This window comes from Pyxicephalus adspersus, chromosome 1, assembly GCF_032062135.1.
Source record: "Pyxicephalus adspersus chromosome 1, UCB_Pads_2.0, whole genome shotgun sequence".
NCBI classification, from domain to species: Eukaryota; Metazoa; Chordata; class Amphibia; order Anura; family Pyxicephalidae; genus Pyxicephalus; species Pyxicephalus adspersus.
This window is the reverse complement of record NC_092858.1, coordinates 20,613,528-20,632,420: the sequence shown is the minus strand read 5'-3', so window position 1 is coordinate 20,632,420 and position 18,893 is coordinate 20,613,528. Positions and strand designations below refer to the sequence as shown.

General features: G+C 39.6%; 1 protein-coding gene across 1 annotated transcript in view; it reads right to left on the bottom strand.

The window, feature by feature from the left end:
• Positions 1-18,893, bottom strand: part of FNDC3A (fibronectin type III domain containing 3A) — a 110,308-nt gene that overhangs the window by 74,329 nt on the left and 17,086 nt on the right. Inside the window, exon 2 of the mRNA XM_072398651.1 lies at positions 12,257-12,395. Coding sequence (XP_072254752.1) covers positions 12,257-12,376 — 120 coding nt within the window. The 5' untranslated portion in view covers positions 12,377-12,395. The remainder of the gene's footprint in view (positions 1-12,256; positions 12,396-18,893) is intronic.

The following is an 18,893-nucleotide window of genomic DNA, read 5'->3' as shown; positions in this document are numbered from 1 at the left end:
AAAAGAGAAGTGTTTTGGCTTGCTTTTTGGAAATGCACTTAAAAAATGCCACTTGCCTAATGAGATTAGACTGGAAGCTTCTGCATACTTATCGTAAACTAGACCCAAGGTTATGTACATGAAGATATGGGCTCCATGGTAAACACTCTTTTTTTGGCCTCAGTAACACAAGTAAAAGAAAACACAGTACTGCTTATGGATTGATTTTTACATTCATTACAGACGGTGCATGCAAGGTATTGCTGAGCTTCTGTATGTACTAGGCTACTTGACTCTACAGTTTCTACAGTGAGTATCAATGCAAAAAATTGGCAAGTACCAGATACACTCTAACAAGATGTGTACACCTATCATCTGCTGGTGACCATTGAGCCACAGCCAATACCAAGAACTAATGAAGAATTTTAAAACATTTATTAATAGTATCATTATCATCCAGTATTTATATAGCGTCAAAATATTAAGCAGCCCTGTACAAAGTCCATAGTAATGTCACTAGTTGTCCCTCAAAAGGGCTCACAATCTAATGTCCCTATCATAGTCATATGTCTTTAACACAGTCTAAGGTCTATTTGGGGGGAAGCCAACAAACCTAACTGCATGTTTTTGGAATGTGGGAGGAAACTGAAGTACACGGTGCAAACCCACACATATCTGGGGAGAACCTGCAAACCCCATGCAGATAGCATCCTGGCCCAAGAATTAAACCTGGGAGCCAATGCTGTAAAGACCAGAGTGCTAACCATGGAGCCACTGTGCTGCCTGAATACGCTGACCCTAGCTGATATCCTATAACAAATGTGGCTACATGGGGCAGTATTGATGGCTCAGCCAATGTCCCTTTTGCAATAAACATTTCTAACTGCCTGATCGCTCACCCGAGCGGTCAAAATCACGGTGTAGCTCAGCATTGGTTGCCAGGATAACCAGCAATCCTGGCTTTCCGGTTTCCAGCACAAAATAGACTCCTGCATGCCTGCGCAGGAATTACATCTTCCCATCCTGGCCAATGAAGATGGCCAAAAATCGCAAGAACGAAGAGAAGAAGGCAGATGATGGTGAAACCTTGGGATAGCACAGGTGAGTAACAAAAGGGTTTAGTTCAACTTTAACAAAGAAAAACGCCAAGAAATACAAAAAAGAAGAATCAGATTCTATTTAGTAATGGAAGAAAAACTTTGTGCTTGCTAATGAACATGCATATAAACTGCAGAAACCAATTCAGTTTAGTGACTAAAAGAACAGATTCATGAATGTATATTCCAAAGTGTCTCTCATAGAATGCCAAGTAATTGTTTTATGTGACTGATCGAACTGTCATGGGTCAGCTCTGTAATGAATGTATTGCATTACTATAATGATGGGAAATTATCAATTACATTCAAGTGACTCACCTCACAACAGTTCTAGGGGAAGTAGTGGTAATGGATTGGGGATTTAATTTGTGAGGTCAAGCAAGCAGCGAGGAATAATGCAACCAAAATTTTCCTAGTCCTAAACAAGCAGCATAATAAAGCAAAATGTTCACAGGAGGAATTTATTGGATCTCAACCTAAATGCTCTCAAAATGTTATCTGAATTTTGTGCAAAAAAATAAATGCAGTTTGGTTTATCAAATAAACACATTTCACATCAATATTTTTACGACACCAATTTGGTTAAGGCAGAATTGTGCTGCATCTAGAAGACCCCATTCTACACCACTGAAAACAAAACTGCAGTAGTCTCCAACACCTTTAGGAAGTGGATGGAAACTGGGTCCCAGGTAGATGCAGATCTAACTCTCAAAAAAGAGGACCCTATGAATGGATAATGCCATCTATGGCAATCCACAATCTCAAAAAGACGAAACCACACATGCACAGTTCTAAAATGAGTAGAATGGTATACAGGTTTACCAAGTACTATAGGGACGCAATGAGCCCTATTTATTTAGGCTCTCAAATGCTTTAAATCATGGATCAAACCCATTTCAGGTTTGCTAGATAACCCAGGTCTTTAATAGATTTATTAAAATCAGGCCCAATGATGTCAATACTTACCTACTGAATATTCAGGCCTAGAGTATTTCTGTCTACACCATTCTGATCTAGGTAATATAAAATATTATGCATTGTTTTTCTCATACTAGTAATCTGTAGCCTTATTCTGTCACTCAATTGTGTTTTTTTTTTTTTTCTTTTTTTATTCCCAGGGAAAAGCACACCATAGTATGTGCTGCGTATGAATGTACTCCTGGCACAGCCAACCGAGATGACTAAAATGTAAAGAAACCATTGAGGAAATATGTACTGAAAAGATAAGACGGCGATATTTAGACTGTAATGCCTGAGAAAGAAGTATGAAAATGAACTTGTTGTTTAATGTCTGTAGATCACACAGTTGTAAAAGGATTTGAATCTTTGCGTGTCAACATATTGGCCTCAGTTGGAGAAACAATATTAGTTTGGTATTAGGTTCTGTAAAAAAGTTTAGAAAAGCTTGTCTTATGAAAGATGATATTTCTGTGACATTCTGCCTCACAATAAACAGGAAAAAAAAAAAAAAGGTCTAAGTAGTACTTAACGTGGAACCAAACCTGTGTTACTTACATATCCCCATTCCTTTGCAGGGCACAACCACCTTCCTTCCTTCCTTCCTTCCTTTCTTCTTCCTTATGATCTTTGGTCAACTCGGTTGGCTGTGCCAGGAGTACATTCATACGTAGCACGTGCAAGAGAAGCATGCACAGCTTAGCACAAAAGATCAGGCAGGTAAGAACAGATTTTGCAGAAGGTGCCATTGAATGTCCCTTTCTGAATGACCACATGCGTGATCATGTATTTTTCAAAATGGGACTTTGGTTCCACTTGAACTATATATGACAAAAGATAGAGCATTGTATGTGCCCCTTTGAGGTGCTATCCCAGCCATGCCCATTCTTAGAAACTGTAGGCTATAGGCCCTATAATACATAAGAGATCCTGGGTATCCTGGATCCTAAGACCTGTTCAGCCATAAATGTAGCTTACAGATGGCCTAGGAACCAAGCTAGTTAATAGGTATGTCATATTGTATTCACAACCTATTTCACTCCAAAGATACTGTCTATAGGAATCCTCCAAGTGGTATTCAGAGATACTGTAACAGATATCATTGACTCTAAGTAATCTGATTCTGGACATGATATGTACTGTGTAATGTATTGTTTACCCCATTGTTGTATTGTAGATTTCACGTGTAGTTTTTGTACTCTTTTATTGGTTATTCATTGTAAAACTAAAAAAAAAAAAAAAACATTAAAACAAACCCGAACAATTGCCGACATTATAGCAACATCATCAATTCTTCTCTAAAGTGTACTCATGAAGGCCAAATGAAGGGAAGCTTTTTAAGCACATAGAACTACTCCCAACCCCCTCATGTTCTATCATGGGTGGTCTCATGCAATAAAAGGAGAGGTAGGGGCAGGACAAGCATTTGCTCCTTAGATGATTAGAAGATGCATTTGACATAATTGGGTACACAGGTTAATTTTGAATATGACTGAAGATGTCACGAGGCACCTACTGGTCAGCTAATTAGAAAGGATCAGTTTCACTTTAGCATCAAGCTATAACGAAATTGATTACGTGGGTAATCAGAAGTCTAGGAGATTGGTGGTACAGTGCAGATGATAGCTAGTTGAACCTAGATTGTGCTCACAGAAGATCTGCATAACAAAGCACCATGGGTTCCAATGCTCCTGGTCCCTGTAATCTTCTTATCATGTTAGTTTTAAAAACAACATGAAGTCTAGAAGGCAAAGGTAAAATACTAAATTAATTCCAAATAATCAAAATTTTTACTTGTATGCAGACACGTGATGGCCCGGAGAAGATTTATTAACCAAGGACATTTTCTTCTTAAGTGGATGTCTCTGAACAGAGGAGCTTCCAGTAAAATGAGTACTGAAATGCTGGATTTGTTGCATTTCAAGAAAGATGTATTGACTAAATAAAATTACAGGTATGTAGCTGGCAGGATGGGCAATAGACTATAATCAGCATGGAGTTTCATTCCTCAGAACATACATGATTTATTATTTAAGTACGCTTTCCAAATTTCTTTATCAAGGTTCTTCATTCAATAAATTACTTTTCTTGTAAAATGCTTTAGCCAGGTAAACGCATGTCTAAAAGCTTTGGTTATACTACAGAATAATTTATGAGCCATCAATCTGATCAACCCTGAGCTACAGCATCCGATATAGAACTGCAAAAGTGAATAACAAGAATGAAAAAAATGGAACGATTGGGATTATTAGGATTCTGCAGATTTTTGAAGCTGCCTTTACTATATTAATAGCCTACCTGTTATCCACCTACTTACATAAATGTTAATGTCTGCAATCTAGGTCAGGAGAAATGGACAGTCTCAGATAAAACTGTTTTTTTACAACGAGAGTTAAACCACGGACTAGAAGAACTCCAGCATTGCCGGTGCAATTATAGAGCGTGCATTGTTTGCAATAGACCAAACAATCATTTTCTTAGCAATTAAAGAGGCCAAATAAGGATTATACAGCATATCAACCAATCAACAACCAACTGTATAAAGTCCAAAAAGATACATTCCTATCGGCTACTACACCAATATATAATAAGAAACAAGCAGTTACTTGCACTTCCATTGTACAGACAGTTTTACAGAACAACCACATGTCTGGGGTTTCAGACATATGGCCACTAAGGATTATGAAAACATAATTGCGGCAAAAAGCAGCATAGGCGTTTTCCACTGGTTTAAAGGCAAGCTCTAAAACGCCTGAATTTTCAAACATGGGCTTTTAAAGCCTCAGGATAAATGCTTGGGAAACTCGGTGCAGACCCAGCCTTAAAGAGCAAAAAGGTGTTTATATTTGCACATAAAGGTGTTTACCGGGAGTTGCAAAATAATGGACAGCTTGGGTAGAGACCACAATTTCACTTAGATCCCATCATACTTGTGTCTGGGGGAAAGACCCAAATAAATCCTCAAAGCACTTGCACTTCAGAAATGACAATAATACAAGGACAGAAGCTGTTTGTTAGGCACAAGGCCCTCGAAATCCCATTCATAATGGCATTTTTCTTTTTTCTTTTTTTTTTAAAGCTGGAATATAAAAAAGGGAGGACGATTTATAAATGAGAAAACATATAAAGGTGTGAACACTGGTGAACATGTTTATGGTATATCTATGGCTTAAAAATTGGCTCCAATGTGGAATTACGCATTTCTAAACAAATGTACTACCTTACAATGAACAGCAATGGAAAGTGCAATTTACAAATCTTTATTTTGTTAGGGCCTGATGAGGTCTGCATTATCTTTTCAAACTACAATGGAAAACTGTTGAAAGCCATTAAAAGACAAAGCACACCTAAGTTGAACTACTGGGTGGTTACACTGATATGCTCATTTCCATAGGAACAGAAAAACATCTGTGCCATTCTTTTGAAGAGAAACAATACACGTCTTCATACACACACCTTCAGAGCCCATTTACAAACTTGTTTATATTTGATGACACATTATTATAGAAGTACAGTGATCCACACAAAGAAAAAAAAAAAAATTGACATCCTTTAGTAGGTTCTCACCAGTTTCTGATTGCTTGGTTTTCGCATTCCTTTTTCAATTACCGTCTTAATTACAGTATCTCACATTGTTTGATATTAAATTGTTATGAGTTATTAAATTTTAAGCAGAGATTAAAAGCAAGCACCAGCTCCCTAAAGTATCTTCATGACCTAACAAATTTGTTTCTACAAGAAAGCTTCCTACAAGCCCCTCAGATCTGCAATTTCACCTAGGACTTGGAGCGCCCCCCTTGTTCCCCACTGTAACACAAATAAGCAGCCAATAACAGTGCTTGAAGTGGCTTAAAAGATCAAAGGTTGCCAAAACTCAAAGCAGGGTACCAGTAACAATGTGTGCCCGGGACTCCTTGTGGCATCTTAGGCTATGTACAGGTGTCGGATGATTCTCATCTGATCATCACCTCAGGGCTGGAATCTGACAAGAATCTGGCGTGTGTACAGGGCTCGTAGGACATCGTTCATGGATCCTTCTGGGCAGATCCACGAACATCGAACGATCAGAAAACAAGTGAAGGGAAAAGAGCACAACAGGGTGCCATTCTTTCTTTGCCCCCTCCGCTCTCCATAGAGCAGAACAGCACTGTATGTACAGCTCTAGTTCAGTCTTTTGTCTTTGGAAAGGTTCACGAAAGATCAACAATTATGGAACGTGTACGTAGCCTTTCATCTAGAGTTCATCTCTAATGTTTGCAGTCATGTTGACGCTCATTTTAATTCAGTGACCCAAAATTGGTATGTGATGCTTCTGATGTTTCTTATATGCATAACTCTAAAATGTATTGAAGCCAAGGGTGTGTGTGTGTGTGTGTGTGTGTGTGTGTGTGTGTGTGTGTAGGGGGGTTGGAGGTGGTCATGACCATAAGGTTTCTAGAATTTTTAAAATATCAGCACCCCCTATACCTTTTCTCATCCCATCCTTTTAAATGGTCCAGGTCAAGAACATTAGAAGCACTGCATGTATATTTTGGGTCAATTACTGAAGCACGAAGGTTAACATGGCTGACATGCATTTTCAGGAAGACAGTTCAAAAAATTGTTTTAATTTTTTTAAAAATATAACCAGACAGGCAAAGTTTCCTTCTCCAATAAAATAAACTTACCTGCCTGATCACAATTTTATTTACATTCACCTGTCCTCGCTCTACTGTGGACAAAGCATCTTCATCCATTTTTTTCCAGGTGTTGGATCAGCCATCCTAATTGGCCAGGATAACCCAATTCAACTGGATAGGTTAAATTGGTATATCCCAGAATCCTGGAGAAGTTCCTGCTAATTCAAGGCTTTATTGTATATCAAAAGTAATGTCCCTTCTGCAATAAAATAAACGTACCTGTCTGTTCACAACCTTTTTTTTTTTTCGTTAAATGTACACCAAGATGCGAATGGGCAGCTCAGTGCCTGCTTGCAATTTTTCATTCTGCTGTCCACATAGGACAGCTTACATCAGTCTGTATGACATTTAGTCTTAACAGAAGACTAAAGGGAAGGGTACCACAACAAGTCTTACAGCGTACCTAAACCTAGAAATTTCACTTTACATAAAAGGGTAAACTACCCTTTTATGTAGAGTAAAAAATGTTTTTTTGTTTTTTTTTTTTTTATTTAAACTTTATTGAGAAGGTTCAAAGACATGAAGATTCACAAAATAGTACAACAATCATGAACATACCAGTTGTGCAATAAACATTTATCAAAGTCAGGAAAATATCCAACATAACACTTATCCAGGATATCCAGTCCTGGAGAACTCAACTTACATTTTTATTAGGAATAAAAATGTTAGATGAGAAATACAGAACTCAGTGCTGGGGTGAAAACATCAAAACAGTAGGTGAGCATGGCTTGCTTATCAAAGGTAAACCAAGAGGTTACTCTTTTAGACAAATAGACAATTATGGGTCCCATGTATAATGATAAAGATTATGCCTTAGCTTGGAGTGTGGTCAGGTAGTCAGGTGAGTCACGGAACAAAAACCATTAAAACCATCTTTGATTTTGTTTGACTTCAGTGCCTTTTTTAGAGGCGGTCATTCCTTCCATTATGTACATATCATTGAATCATTGAAAGCATTGGGCTATGGTGGGAGCCCCTGTTTGACGCCACAGTGCAGGTATGCAGGCTTGCTTCGAGTCAAGTAATCTGATAAGGAGGGAATTACGATAGACCTTTATCGGGATCGTAGTGTAGTGTAGCGTAGCAGGAAAAAACCTGCTTCAAAAGAGATCAAAAAATCTGTGAAGCAAGAAAGCAGCCTATGTACATGCTCCCTAAATGGATGAATCCTCGGGCACTCCTAAAACACATGCAGAAAGGTACCCTGTTCCTCACAGCATCTCCTAGAAGTATCAAAGGCCTCCGGGAACATAAATTGTATCCAGGACGGCACTTTATACCAGCTAGTTAGTGGAGGACTGAGCTATAGATAAAACATGGTCTGCTTAGGATTGTAAAAAATCTATACCTAAATCCTGAGCCCATCGCATCAAGAATGGTGGTGTATAAAAGTCCTCAGGTGTAATTAAAATGGAGTACAAATAGGAGGTCAGAAGTCTAACCAGGCCCCGTTCAGTACACAAAGCTTCAAATTTCGTAAACACTTTACGGTAGTCAGCCAAAGGGGGTAGTGAATGTAAAAAATGATGGAGCCATCTTATTCTTCAGAAACCCAGCGGTGCATATATGTGATCCGAGCTCATCTCTACAAGAGAGGGCCATCATGTCTTCTGCAGAAAACAATTAACATCTTGCAGACCATCAGCCACCCTGTGGAATACAGGATCTGTTAGTCGGGGTGGGAAATGGGCGCTTTCTATAATCTGTGTAAGTCGGGATAGAGGGGGCGGAGATTTTACCATTAGTAGATGATTTAAAAAAGATGTCTAAGGAGACCTCAATCGTCGGGTGACCACCAACTGAGAGGACATGAAGACCTCCCCAAGGCAAAGCTGCCAATGGGACCCCTATCGATGCCTGTTCAATCTCAATCCATTGTTTCAGTGCAGCATGTCTGAACCACTCAACCAAGATGCATTGCTGTATAGTACAGAGAGGGGTCTGGCACTCCCACTCCCCCTGGACTCTTTAGAAACCTAAAGATCTGGTAACTGAGTCTAGGTTTCTTTTGTGCCCACACTAATTGGGACGCCCTGTATATTAGGGTTATGTCTAATCCTACGCAAAAGAGGTTCCAACGTAAGTATAAATATCAAGGGTGATCGAGGGCAGCCCTGCCTTGTGCCATTAGAAATCCTGAATAGGTCCGATAGGAATCCATTGACCTTCACCCTTGCTGAAGAGGAAGTGAATACAGTGCCAGTATACAGGACAACATTGCATCTTCCAAACCAATATGTCGTAGAGTTTGCTCGATAAAAACACCAATCCACCCGATTAAAGGCTTTAGCTGCATCGGTAGAGAGGAGCAAGATTTGATGCCTTTTAATTTGTGCCCAATGGATAAGGTCAAGCGTCTTAGTTGTGTTGTCTCTTCCTTCCCGGTTGGGCACAAAGCCTACCTGGTCCAGGTACCTTCGGTCTTTTCAGTGATTGGCAATGATGGTCAGGGATGAATGGCATTCCGGCAGAGATCAGATAATCCCGTATCAGGTCAGTCTGTGACCCAGCTAATAGGGAAACTCCAGGGAGATTTCAAATTATAAAGATGTTTATATAATCTTCGGAATGTATTGGAGATGTCCCTTGGCACATGCTGCATTGTGCCATCATTGTCCGCAATCTTAGGTACATACATTTTAGCTCTTTGCCTCCATAGGACGTTAGCTAAGCTCCTGCTGCACTTATTGCCGAACTCGAAAAACAATATTCAGCATCTAGTTAATGTAGCCTTAGCTTTATTGTAGCAGAGAGTCCACAACTGCTCTCTGGCTTGTTGCAGTTTCAGCATAACATCTCCAGATACATTCCGCTTATGAATCAATTCAAGATCATGAAACTCTTGGCATGGTCTCACTGTTTGGGCTTCCCTTTCACGCTTTATACGTGCACCATGCTTATTTAGGATACCCCTGACAAATGGTGTGGTGTGCTGTCCACACCGTAACTGGGTGGGTATGCGAAGTAGCATTCTAACTGAAATAAATTGACTTAAATTTGATTTGAAGTGGTTAGATTATTATTTATCATAGCGTCTGCCAACAGACTCTCATTTACACTTCTTTGTTGGAAGGATATTGCCCCTACTGCTGGATTTCCCTTAGGATCCGTCTAGGGAAATGTGAAAGTCTCCATCCAAAACAAGCATCCCCTCAGAAAACGCAGATAGCTTGATTAGCACGGATTGAATGAAAACAAGCAGATTCGTGTTGGGGGCATAAACTGTGGCCAATGTTACAGGTTTAGAGTCTTAAGAAATAGGAGCCTGCCTTCTGAGTCACACCAAGTTTCTCTGCACTGCCATGGGACTCTCTTGGATATCAGAATGCTGACAACTCGAGTTTCGGACTCCGAAGAAGAGCTATGATGGACCCATTAGTAAATATGGTCTGTCAATCTTGTCTATCTGAGCAGAAGTGGGGCTCCTGCAGAAACCCCACTGGCCCCTTTAACCTGTGGAGATCGAGTAATATAGCAAATATCTTCCCAGGGATATTAAGTCCTTTAGCATTAAGTGATACCACTTTAATGGTCGGCATTGCTTAGGTTAAACAGAGATTCAGTGGACCAGCACCAAGGGGGATGGGAAAAAGGGAAAAACTAGGCTAAAACATATCACAGTAAGGGCGATGTAAACCCAGTATATACAGTCATCATCATTAAAGGGTAACCAGGCCATATTTAGGTAAAACTTAAATAGAAACAAGGAGAAAGAACAATAAAGCCAAATACCTTCAGTAAAACTGTGTCTGTGATGAGGAGGTGGAAAAAAAGCAGAGACTTCCGTCAGAAACAAGAACTCAGATTGCGCCAATAGTCAAAAAGAAACTCTGTTCCATGGTTGGATAGTCAGAGTCTACAAGAAAACAGATGGTTGGTGCAGGCCGGAAAGAAAGCGTACTTGATGTCGTCTTCGTGGGGCTAGTCCAGTTGTCATCAGAGCCCGCAGGGGCGTCAACCAATTAGGAACCTCGATCGCCTCCGTATATAGTAATCAGAATACCTCTGGCAGCTGGTCGTGGGACAGTAGAAAGAACGCTGTGGCGCCTTTTCGGATCAGCAGGTGGAATGGATGACCCCATTTATAGGTTGCATTACATTCCTTAATGCATTCCAAGGGTGAGCGGAGTAATCTCTTTTGCAAAGTACAGCTCTAGCTCTAAGTTCTATAGATCAGCAGCTGATACTGCTTTTTTGAAAAGCACAGGTGGATGCACACTTTAAAAATAAAACAAGCACATTTGACTTTGCTTGGGGTGCTTTGTACTCAGCTACAATTAGGATAAGACCTCTACATTAGCAATACATGTAGCTTGGCTGGCTCCGCTTGTTACATCTCAGTGACAGAAATTGAACATAGCAGGTGAACACAGTCTGATCTATTTAACTTTTAATATACAATAAAGCATTGAATCAGAATCAGGAAAACTGAACTGCTTCTCCTTGTATGCAATTTGTGATACCTTGCACGTCATCCCTCTATCAACAAATTAGATTGTAAACTTAGTCGAACATGAACCAGAATAAACTGGCAGCACAATAGAGCATGTGAAGAAACAAGCTTTATTACAAGGATAAACCTTGCCTATTGCCCTGTGTCACCCATGTTATAGATGTATGTAGAATGGGAATATGGAAGACTAATAGTGATTAAGCAAGAGAGAAAATATTATTGAGAGCATTTACAAATGAGGCATTTCAGTTTTTGTAACCCATTAAAACAGATCTGATTAATATTTGTGTGCATTTTAGGAAACAAGAATTGAAAAGCAGTGGCTCCACCTTAAGAGCAGGTTTATACTAGGAGCAGGGGCTAGCCAGATACGGCCTAGCCGGTAGTTTGTTCCAGCCTAATGCTCCCTGGCCAATCTGGCCTAACGCCCCCTGGCCGATCCAGCCAAATGCTGGCTGGTAACCCTCGGCGGAGCCAGGACAAACTACTGGAGACACCAGAGCTCCCATGCTGCATGCGGCTCTTGAGCCTCCGTGTGGTGGCTCCCTTCCCTATTTACCGTGGCCAGCGTTAACACTTCCGCCGCCGGGGTAAATAGGGAACATTCCCTCTCCTTCGTATGCACTGCGGAGGAGAAGGATTTCCCTTCAGGGGGCGTTCCTGGTGGGGGGCAGAGCCATTAGGGCGGGACTCGAGAGATGCTCCTGCCTAACCCCAAAATGGCCTAATGGTCAAAAAAGTTTGCTGACCTCTGTACTAGATGGTTATGCAAGTGACTTTACCATTTTGATTTTGGAGAGAAGAGAATAGGCTTCTAATTGCAAACAAACCATATAGACTGCCAGTGTTACATAAAATTATTGCAAGAACAAACTGTTTTATTTCTCACATAAATAGCTTTCACAGAATATGATGTTAGTATACAATATGGCTGCTCTCAACACTACTGTACTGTTAAATAGGGAAATTGTGTTTTTTCCATTATAGGTCAATGTCCACATCTATTGCATGTTCTTCAGCATTCTACATCTACAACTCTAATGTAGTTCTAGAAGACATTAGTAAAAATAAAAGCTATCAGATCATACCTGCTGGCCACCTTCTCCATTGACAATAGGCGTAGGAAGAAGAGGAATGTCAGCTGCTAGCAGAGGGGTGTTTTCCAGTGGTGGAGGATGATGGTCAGCCATCATGGATAAAACATACATTTACAAGTGGCTTCAATCCCTACAGAGAAAAAAAAGCAAAATATAATTATAACAAGTTTTTAAAAAAGCTTGGTTAGAAGACTGAGAAGAAGCAACATGCCGACATGGTTTTGGACTTCCTGAGTTAGAAAAGTATTAATGCATCAGTAACAGGCTCAAGTTATCCGTATAGCTGAAACAAGCCATAGTCAGATCAAGAGGAAATACAGAGAGGGGCCCGAGAGTGAATTAAGCATTGTTAAGGATATATTTGCTTTAAAATATTGCAAAAGAATAAAATAAAAAACAAGTACCATTTACTGTTCAACAATTGGCAAAGCAAAATCATACCATACTGATACAATGGTATGTCGTAGCAGTGGCTTATTTTGATATAATGATATAGTAACTCCCCCCAAAAAATTCTTTGACTTATTTTAATAATTTATACAAAACCATGCTATGTACAAACAACGATTACTGTAAAGTCTCCAACCTAAGACAATGTGCCTGATTATTAAAGCTCTCCAAAGCTGGAGAGGATACACTCATCAGTGAAGCTGGGTAATCTCGCAAACCTGGAATGGATCTGGTCCAGAATTCAAAACATTTGCTAGAAAGCAGCAAATGATTTTGAAGAAATCCATTCCAGGTTTGCAGCATCAGCCAGCTTCACTGATGAAAGTGTATGCTTGTCCAGCCTTGGGGAGCTTTAAAAAAAATCAGGCTTGTTGACCTGAGTGGTCTATTGCTGAAAAATCCATAATCATTTTTGCAGAAAAAGACAGGCAATATCTCTTTTTGCAATAATACCTCCATTTTTCCTGATCACTCCAAGTATCTGTCAAGCTCGTTGGCTTTGTTCAGGTTCAGGTTCAGCTTTGGTTGCCAGGATGTCCAGAAATTCTGTCCTCCCCTGTGCATGCTGGGAATTAATAAAATCTTGTGCATCTGTGCAGGAGTGAAGTCATCCCAGCTCAGTCAACCAAGATGGCCAAAGACAGTTTTCAGGAAGAGACGATGAAAGAAGAAGATGGTGGCAGCCTGAATGGGAACGGGGTTTAGTATCACAGGTTTAGTTCTGCTTTAAGGCTGCGTACACACGTTCAATATTTGTCATTGGAAAGGATCTTCCATGATCCTTTCCAATGACAAAAGACTGAACAAGTGCTGTACATACAGTGCCGTTCTGCTGTACGGTGAGGGGATGGGGGGGACAACAGAGCAACAACCTGCTGCGCTCTCCCCTTCACTTTTTATGACGATCATTCGTGGATCCACCAGGAGGGATCCATGAACAACGACTGCTGTACACATGCCAGATACCTGTTCAATATCAGCCTAATCTAAGTCATTGACACTAAGCACTGCATGGCAAGCATAAGCCTGGCACCTCGTATTTTAGAACATAAGGGCAGCAGGTTCAGGAGCTTCATGAGCGGATTCCTTTAAAAAGTCTGTATTCCAGCTGAATTGCATATTGCTGAACAGTCCTGCTGCTAGAAATGATGCAGAAGCTTAGACTAGGCCTACTATTTTATGTTTCCACGTCCGCTGATTATCAGTTTCAAACAAGACGTTCATATATTTACTGCTATATTTGACCACTTCATTAACTTGTGGTTATGCAAAGTTTCTGAATTGCAAAATCAATTCCAATGCAGATAACAATGTTGGCATTAGTTTTTAAATCCACAAACGCAATATGGAAATCTCTATTCGCAGAAAAAGTAAACTGCAGATAATGTAATTTTCCATTATTTACAGATAAATACTGTTTATTACTGTGGAACATTGCACAGTGAATCTGATTTCAGGGAGATTAGGGGCCTTTGTTCATCTTTGCACGTTTTTGTTTGTAATTTGAGACATTAAACAAAAGAGATAACGTTTTACTGGCTGTACTCTAATCACAGAAAACTTCTGCAAAAATAATAAAAATTGATTTCACACTTTGCGCTGTCCACAAGCTGCTTTTTTTTTCTTCTCATGTTGTTTAGGATTGGAATTTTGATTCAGCAAATGGACATTTACCTCTTTTAACCCACAACTCATCAATTGTAATTTCTATAGACTGCTTAACTGGAGAAAGCTGGATGGAATTATTATTTAAATTATCAATGTTCTTACCAAGATTTACACAATTCTACCCAAAAATGTAATGCTAGCATCTCCTGACCAATCAAGATGGCGGAAGATAGTCAACTGGAAGAGGAGAAAGAACAAAATGCAGTAGCCCTGAGAGGAAATGGGGACAGAGGAGTATTGCAGGGGTAAGTTCCACTTTAAACCTTAGATCTATAGATGTAGGCAGCTCTAGGTATTTTTAAATCTTGACTCTGCCTGTAAAGTCAAGCCTAAGACCACATTACACATGTCAGATGATTCTCGTCCAAAAATCGCAGCAGGGTTGATATCGGACGAGAATCTGGCGTGTGTTCAGTGCTCGTCGTCTGTCATTCCAACAACCATTCCAGCAGGTCCACGGACAATGAACGATGGTAATGAAAATGAAGGGGAGAGAGCGCAGAAAGGTGCCGGGCCATTGTTCCCCCCCTCTCTATCGAGCAGAAAGGTGCTGTATGTAAAGAGCTCGTTCATTCATCTTGCAGTCATTTGGCATTGGAAAGGATTGTGAAACATCCTTTCCAACAACAAATATTGCACGTGTGTACACATCCTAACTCGTCCGGAATCCCTATTGGTTCTTTACTCTAACGAACAGCCTCACTGGCCAATATGTAGGTTCAAGAGGTTGAAACCAAACTAAACCTAACTTTTACAGAAAATTAAAGGACTTGTACATAATTTATTCACCTTTCTCATCTTTTTAAAAAAATGGTTTACTTAAGGCAACGACACATTTATTTTTATCATATTACACCTAACCCACCCGATTATCAAAAAAGAGATCAGCATAACAACCAGCACAATTTTCTTGATGTGTTTTCTTTGATTTAAGAAAAAAAAAAATGTATTGTTAGGCGTGTGCATTAAAATTAAACAATGAAAAAAAAATCTTCTAAAATGTTCTTAAAATTCATCACCGTAGGGGTAACCGAGTAAATTTTAATTGAAACATCTTCAGAAAGTCTAAGCCATTTATCAGAAGCAGTCAGGCTCACATGCCTACAGTGAGAAAGAGGACTTCTCTCTGATCTCATGTCGGTGTACTGGGCAGCAGGTGAGGCAGACATTAGTGCTGCTCTAAATGATCTGCCTGTACAAATGACTGCTTTAGATAGAGTTTTCTTCTGAGCTGAGAAGATCAAAGAATCCAGGATCAATAGACTGATTTGCAGTTGTTGCCACTTGGAAAATATGTTTCCCTTCACAGGTCTCAGCGGTGGTTCATGATACCTCTCTGTTTAAATATTTACTCTCCTTACACACCATGACAGTGTGTAACGATCAACATAAATCACTCAGCAAAGACTGGGCTATATAACTAGTTCACGTTTACATAAGGGAGAATGTCTCAAGACTCATTTATCACAGTCACTCAGTGCGAATCTGCCATTCTCCATCAGCTATTTTATCATTCATCCTATAAGCAAATATTTTTATGCTCTGGGTTTCAGACAATCAAGACAGCTTTACACAAAAGAATTTGAGTATCACATTAACCATTTTACTTGAGAACAGCAAACCCTGATATACTCACCTCTCCCCATTCCGTTGCAAGGCGCCGCCATCTTCTTCCTTTTCTTTCTATATGACCTTTAGCCATCTTGATTGACCGGGCCTGGAATATGTTTATTCAGTCCCCGCAAATGCAGGGGAAGCCGGCATGGCTGGTTATCCTGCCAACCAAAGCATGTTGCCAACAGGTATGACAGGAAAATTAGAATGCTCATTGCAAAAAGGACGTTGCCTGTCGCTTAATAATAACGCAACTATGTCTCGCCTGATCCATAATTTGTATATGTGGAAATTTAGTTCTGTTTTGAGGACAATGGTTATCCTCAGCCCCTTTTAACCAGGCACACCACCCAGCACTTTTCAGTAGCTACTCGGCTGTATTTGGGTGATCACTGAAAAGTTGAGTAAAAATACAGGGGTCATCACGACCTGCCTACAGCTTCTTTTGACCCCCAAAAATGTCTGGGGAGAATACTGGGTTGGTGTCATCTTCCAGAAGTAACCAAGGTCTACTACCATGAATGCTGTAAAGGCTGGAAGTATGGAGTATACAACTTTGCATACAAACAGCAATGTACTGTACATTGCTCCAGGTATAGGTCCCGGTCAGATATCTTTTCATTTAATTTAGACTGTGGGCCATTTTAGCAGTCCCAAGTATAGTGTTGCCTAGTATTATACTGAAAAGAATAGTTTTTTTAACATAGAAATTCAGGGAATTCAAGACTACCGGTAAGTAAAAAGAAAAGCGCAGTCTGGAATATGCAACATATCATATACATACTTTAGGCGAGCAAGAGCTGCCTGGCAGCATTCAATCCACCTGGGAAATCATAAAGGCAAGCTGCCTTTTAAAAATGTGGATGTCTTAGGCGTGAAGATGGTCAATGAGATGTAAACAATTCAACTTTAATGCAAATTGTACCAAGCCAAATAAAATCTCTCCTAGCTGGTGAGTCCGGTATCATTTGTACTTCTCAACTGAACCGCACAAAAAAGGTGAGTAATAGAAAAATTTTTGCTGAGGACAACCAAATACAATCATTAATCTCAAAATACAGAGAGTAGTGGTCTGAAATATGCAACATATAGCACAGCAGTTCAGACTTTGTACACTGCCCCACGTCTTAATAACTACCTGCATGATGGTAGCACAACCTCTCTCTTCTCTGGAGATAGAGCTTTAACCTCGGGATGCAGCAAAGGCCTCGATGTGCACAGTCTAAACCATGGAGTCATTGGAATGTTATTCAAACCTCTGTTAATCATACATCATCATATCTGCAGGGCCTGACATTGGCGAAATTACTTTTTTTTACAAAACACATCAGATAAACAAAAACACGTACATGTCTATAAATGCAGAAGTTATCGAAATCTGCAAATCAGTGTATAACTTCACTTGAGGCTGTGGGGAAGAAAGAAATGTCTAAATCCTCAGTATCAAATGTAATAACCCCTCATCATGACTTCCTATAGTCCTCCTATACAATAACCTATGTCATAGACCAGTGTTTCCCAACCAGGGTTCTTCGAGCAATGAGCAAATTGTGCCACCAATGATTTTTGGTGGCCTCCATTAGTGTGTGTGGAGTGAACCTGCACAGACACATGATATATACAGCTAACTTTTGATTAAGTTGCAAATAGGCTTCACAATTGCTGAATTCGAATTAAGTGTGTTTAACCTGTAACTGTAGCACTAATTATTACACTTCACTGATGCTGTTGTTGGATCAACTTCTCCCCATGTGTTCCATGTCAAGCGGTGTACCTCAACTGTCCTCGGCTATGGATGAAACATGTACGGATTTGTATTTTATGGAATTTTATTCATGTCAGTCATTTGTGACATAGGTCTGATATGCCCTATTTTGCTCCTGAAGAAGCAAACATTATGTTCTGCGAAACACATTGAGCCTGTTTTTATGACATATGTGAGAAATTGAGACTACCAAATGATTAATGTTTTTCTTAAATGCACTATTGTCTTGTGTTGATGTTTTTTCTTTTCTTTTTTTTTATATCGATTGAATTAAAGATGGTAATTATTTTGCTTTAAAAAAAGTTGCTTTGTTCTCTGTAAGTTATTTATATGTCTCTAAAGTCCCCAGTATTTTTGAACATTTTATTTTCTTTTTCTTCTTCAACCTAATGAATTAATGGGATGTGGCATGTATTTTAGGTGTCTGATAGAGTAGAACATGCAGAAGAAATAAATCTATTTGAAGGGTGCCATCTTTCCCAATGGCCAGCATTGTAAGAGGCATTCTTCCTACTGACTACCATACTAATATATTGTGAGCTGTGAATATAGCAGGGGCTTCCTGAAGACCTGAAAGTTACCTCAAAGGTTCCACCATGTTAAAAAGATCCAGAAACACTGGTATAAACGATTAATAACATTGTCAGCACACACATAAAGAGATTTAATCACCAGATCATTCATTTCAACAAAAACCCACCATAGGATTAAACGTGCATTAATGTATGTAATGCATGTTATAATCCTGTAAAAGCCTCCTTTTTGTAGACATTCAAAAGGTCTAGGAGTGCTGCGGGGCCAAAGGACCCAGTACCTTAGCATTATTTTGTTGCTATGGAATAACCTATCACTTACAAGCAGTCAAAAGTTCTCTGCCAAATGGGCAAATGTGAGGCACTACAGAACAAACAAAATAATGCAATAAAGCTAAAAACGGGCTTATATATGGCTTATTACTAGCTTGCTTCTGTGCATTTCCTATTATTTTTCTGCTCTGTTTGTAACTGCTAATAATATTTAAAAACAAGGAGGCAGATACTGGTGAAGTGCTTACAGTTACTACAGTTAGGAACTATCAGATAAACAGAGCTTAGCATTAGATACTAATCATACAATATTTAAAAGGAACTA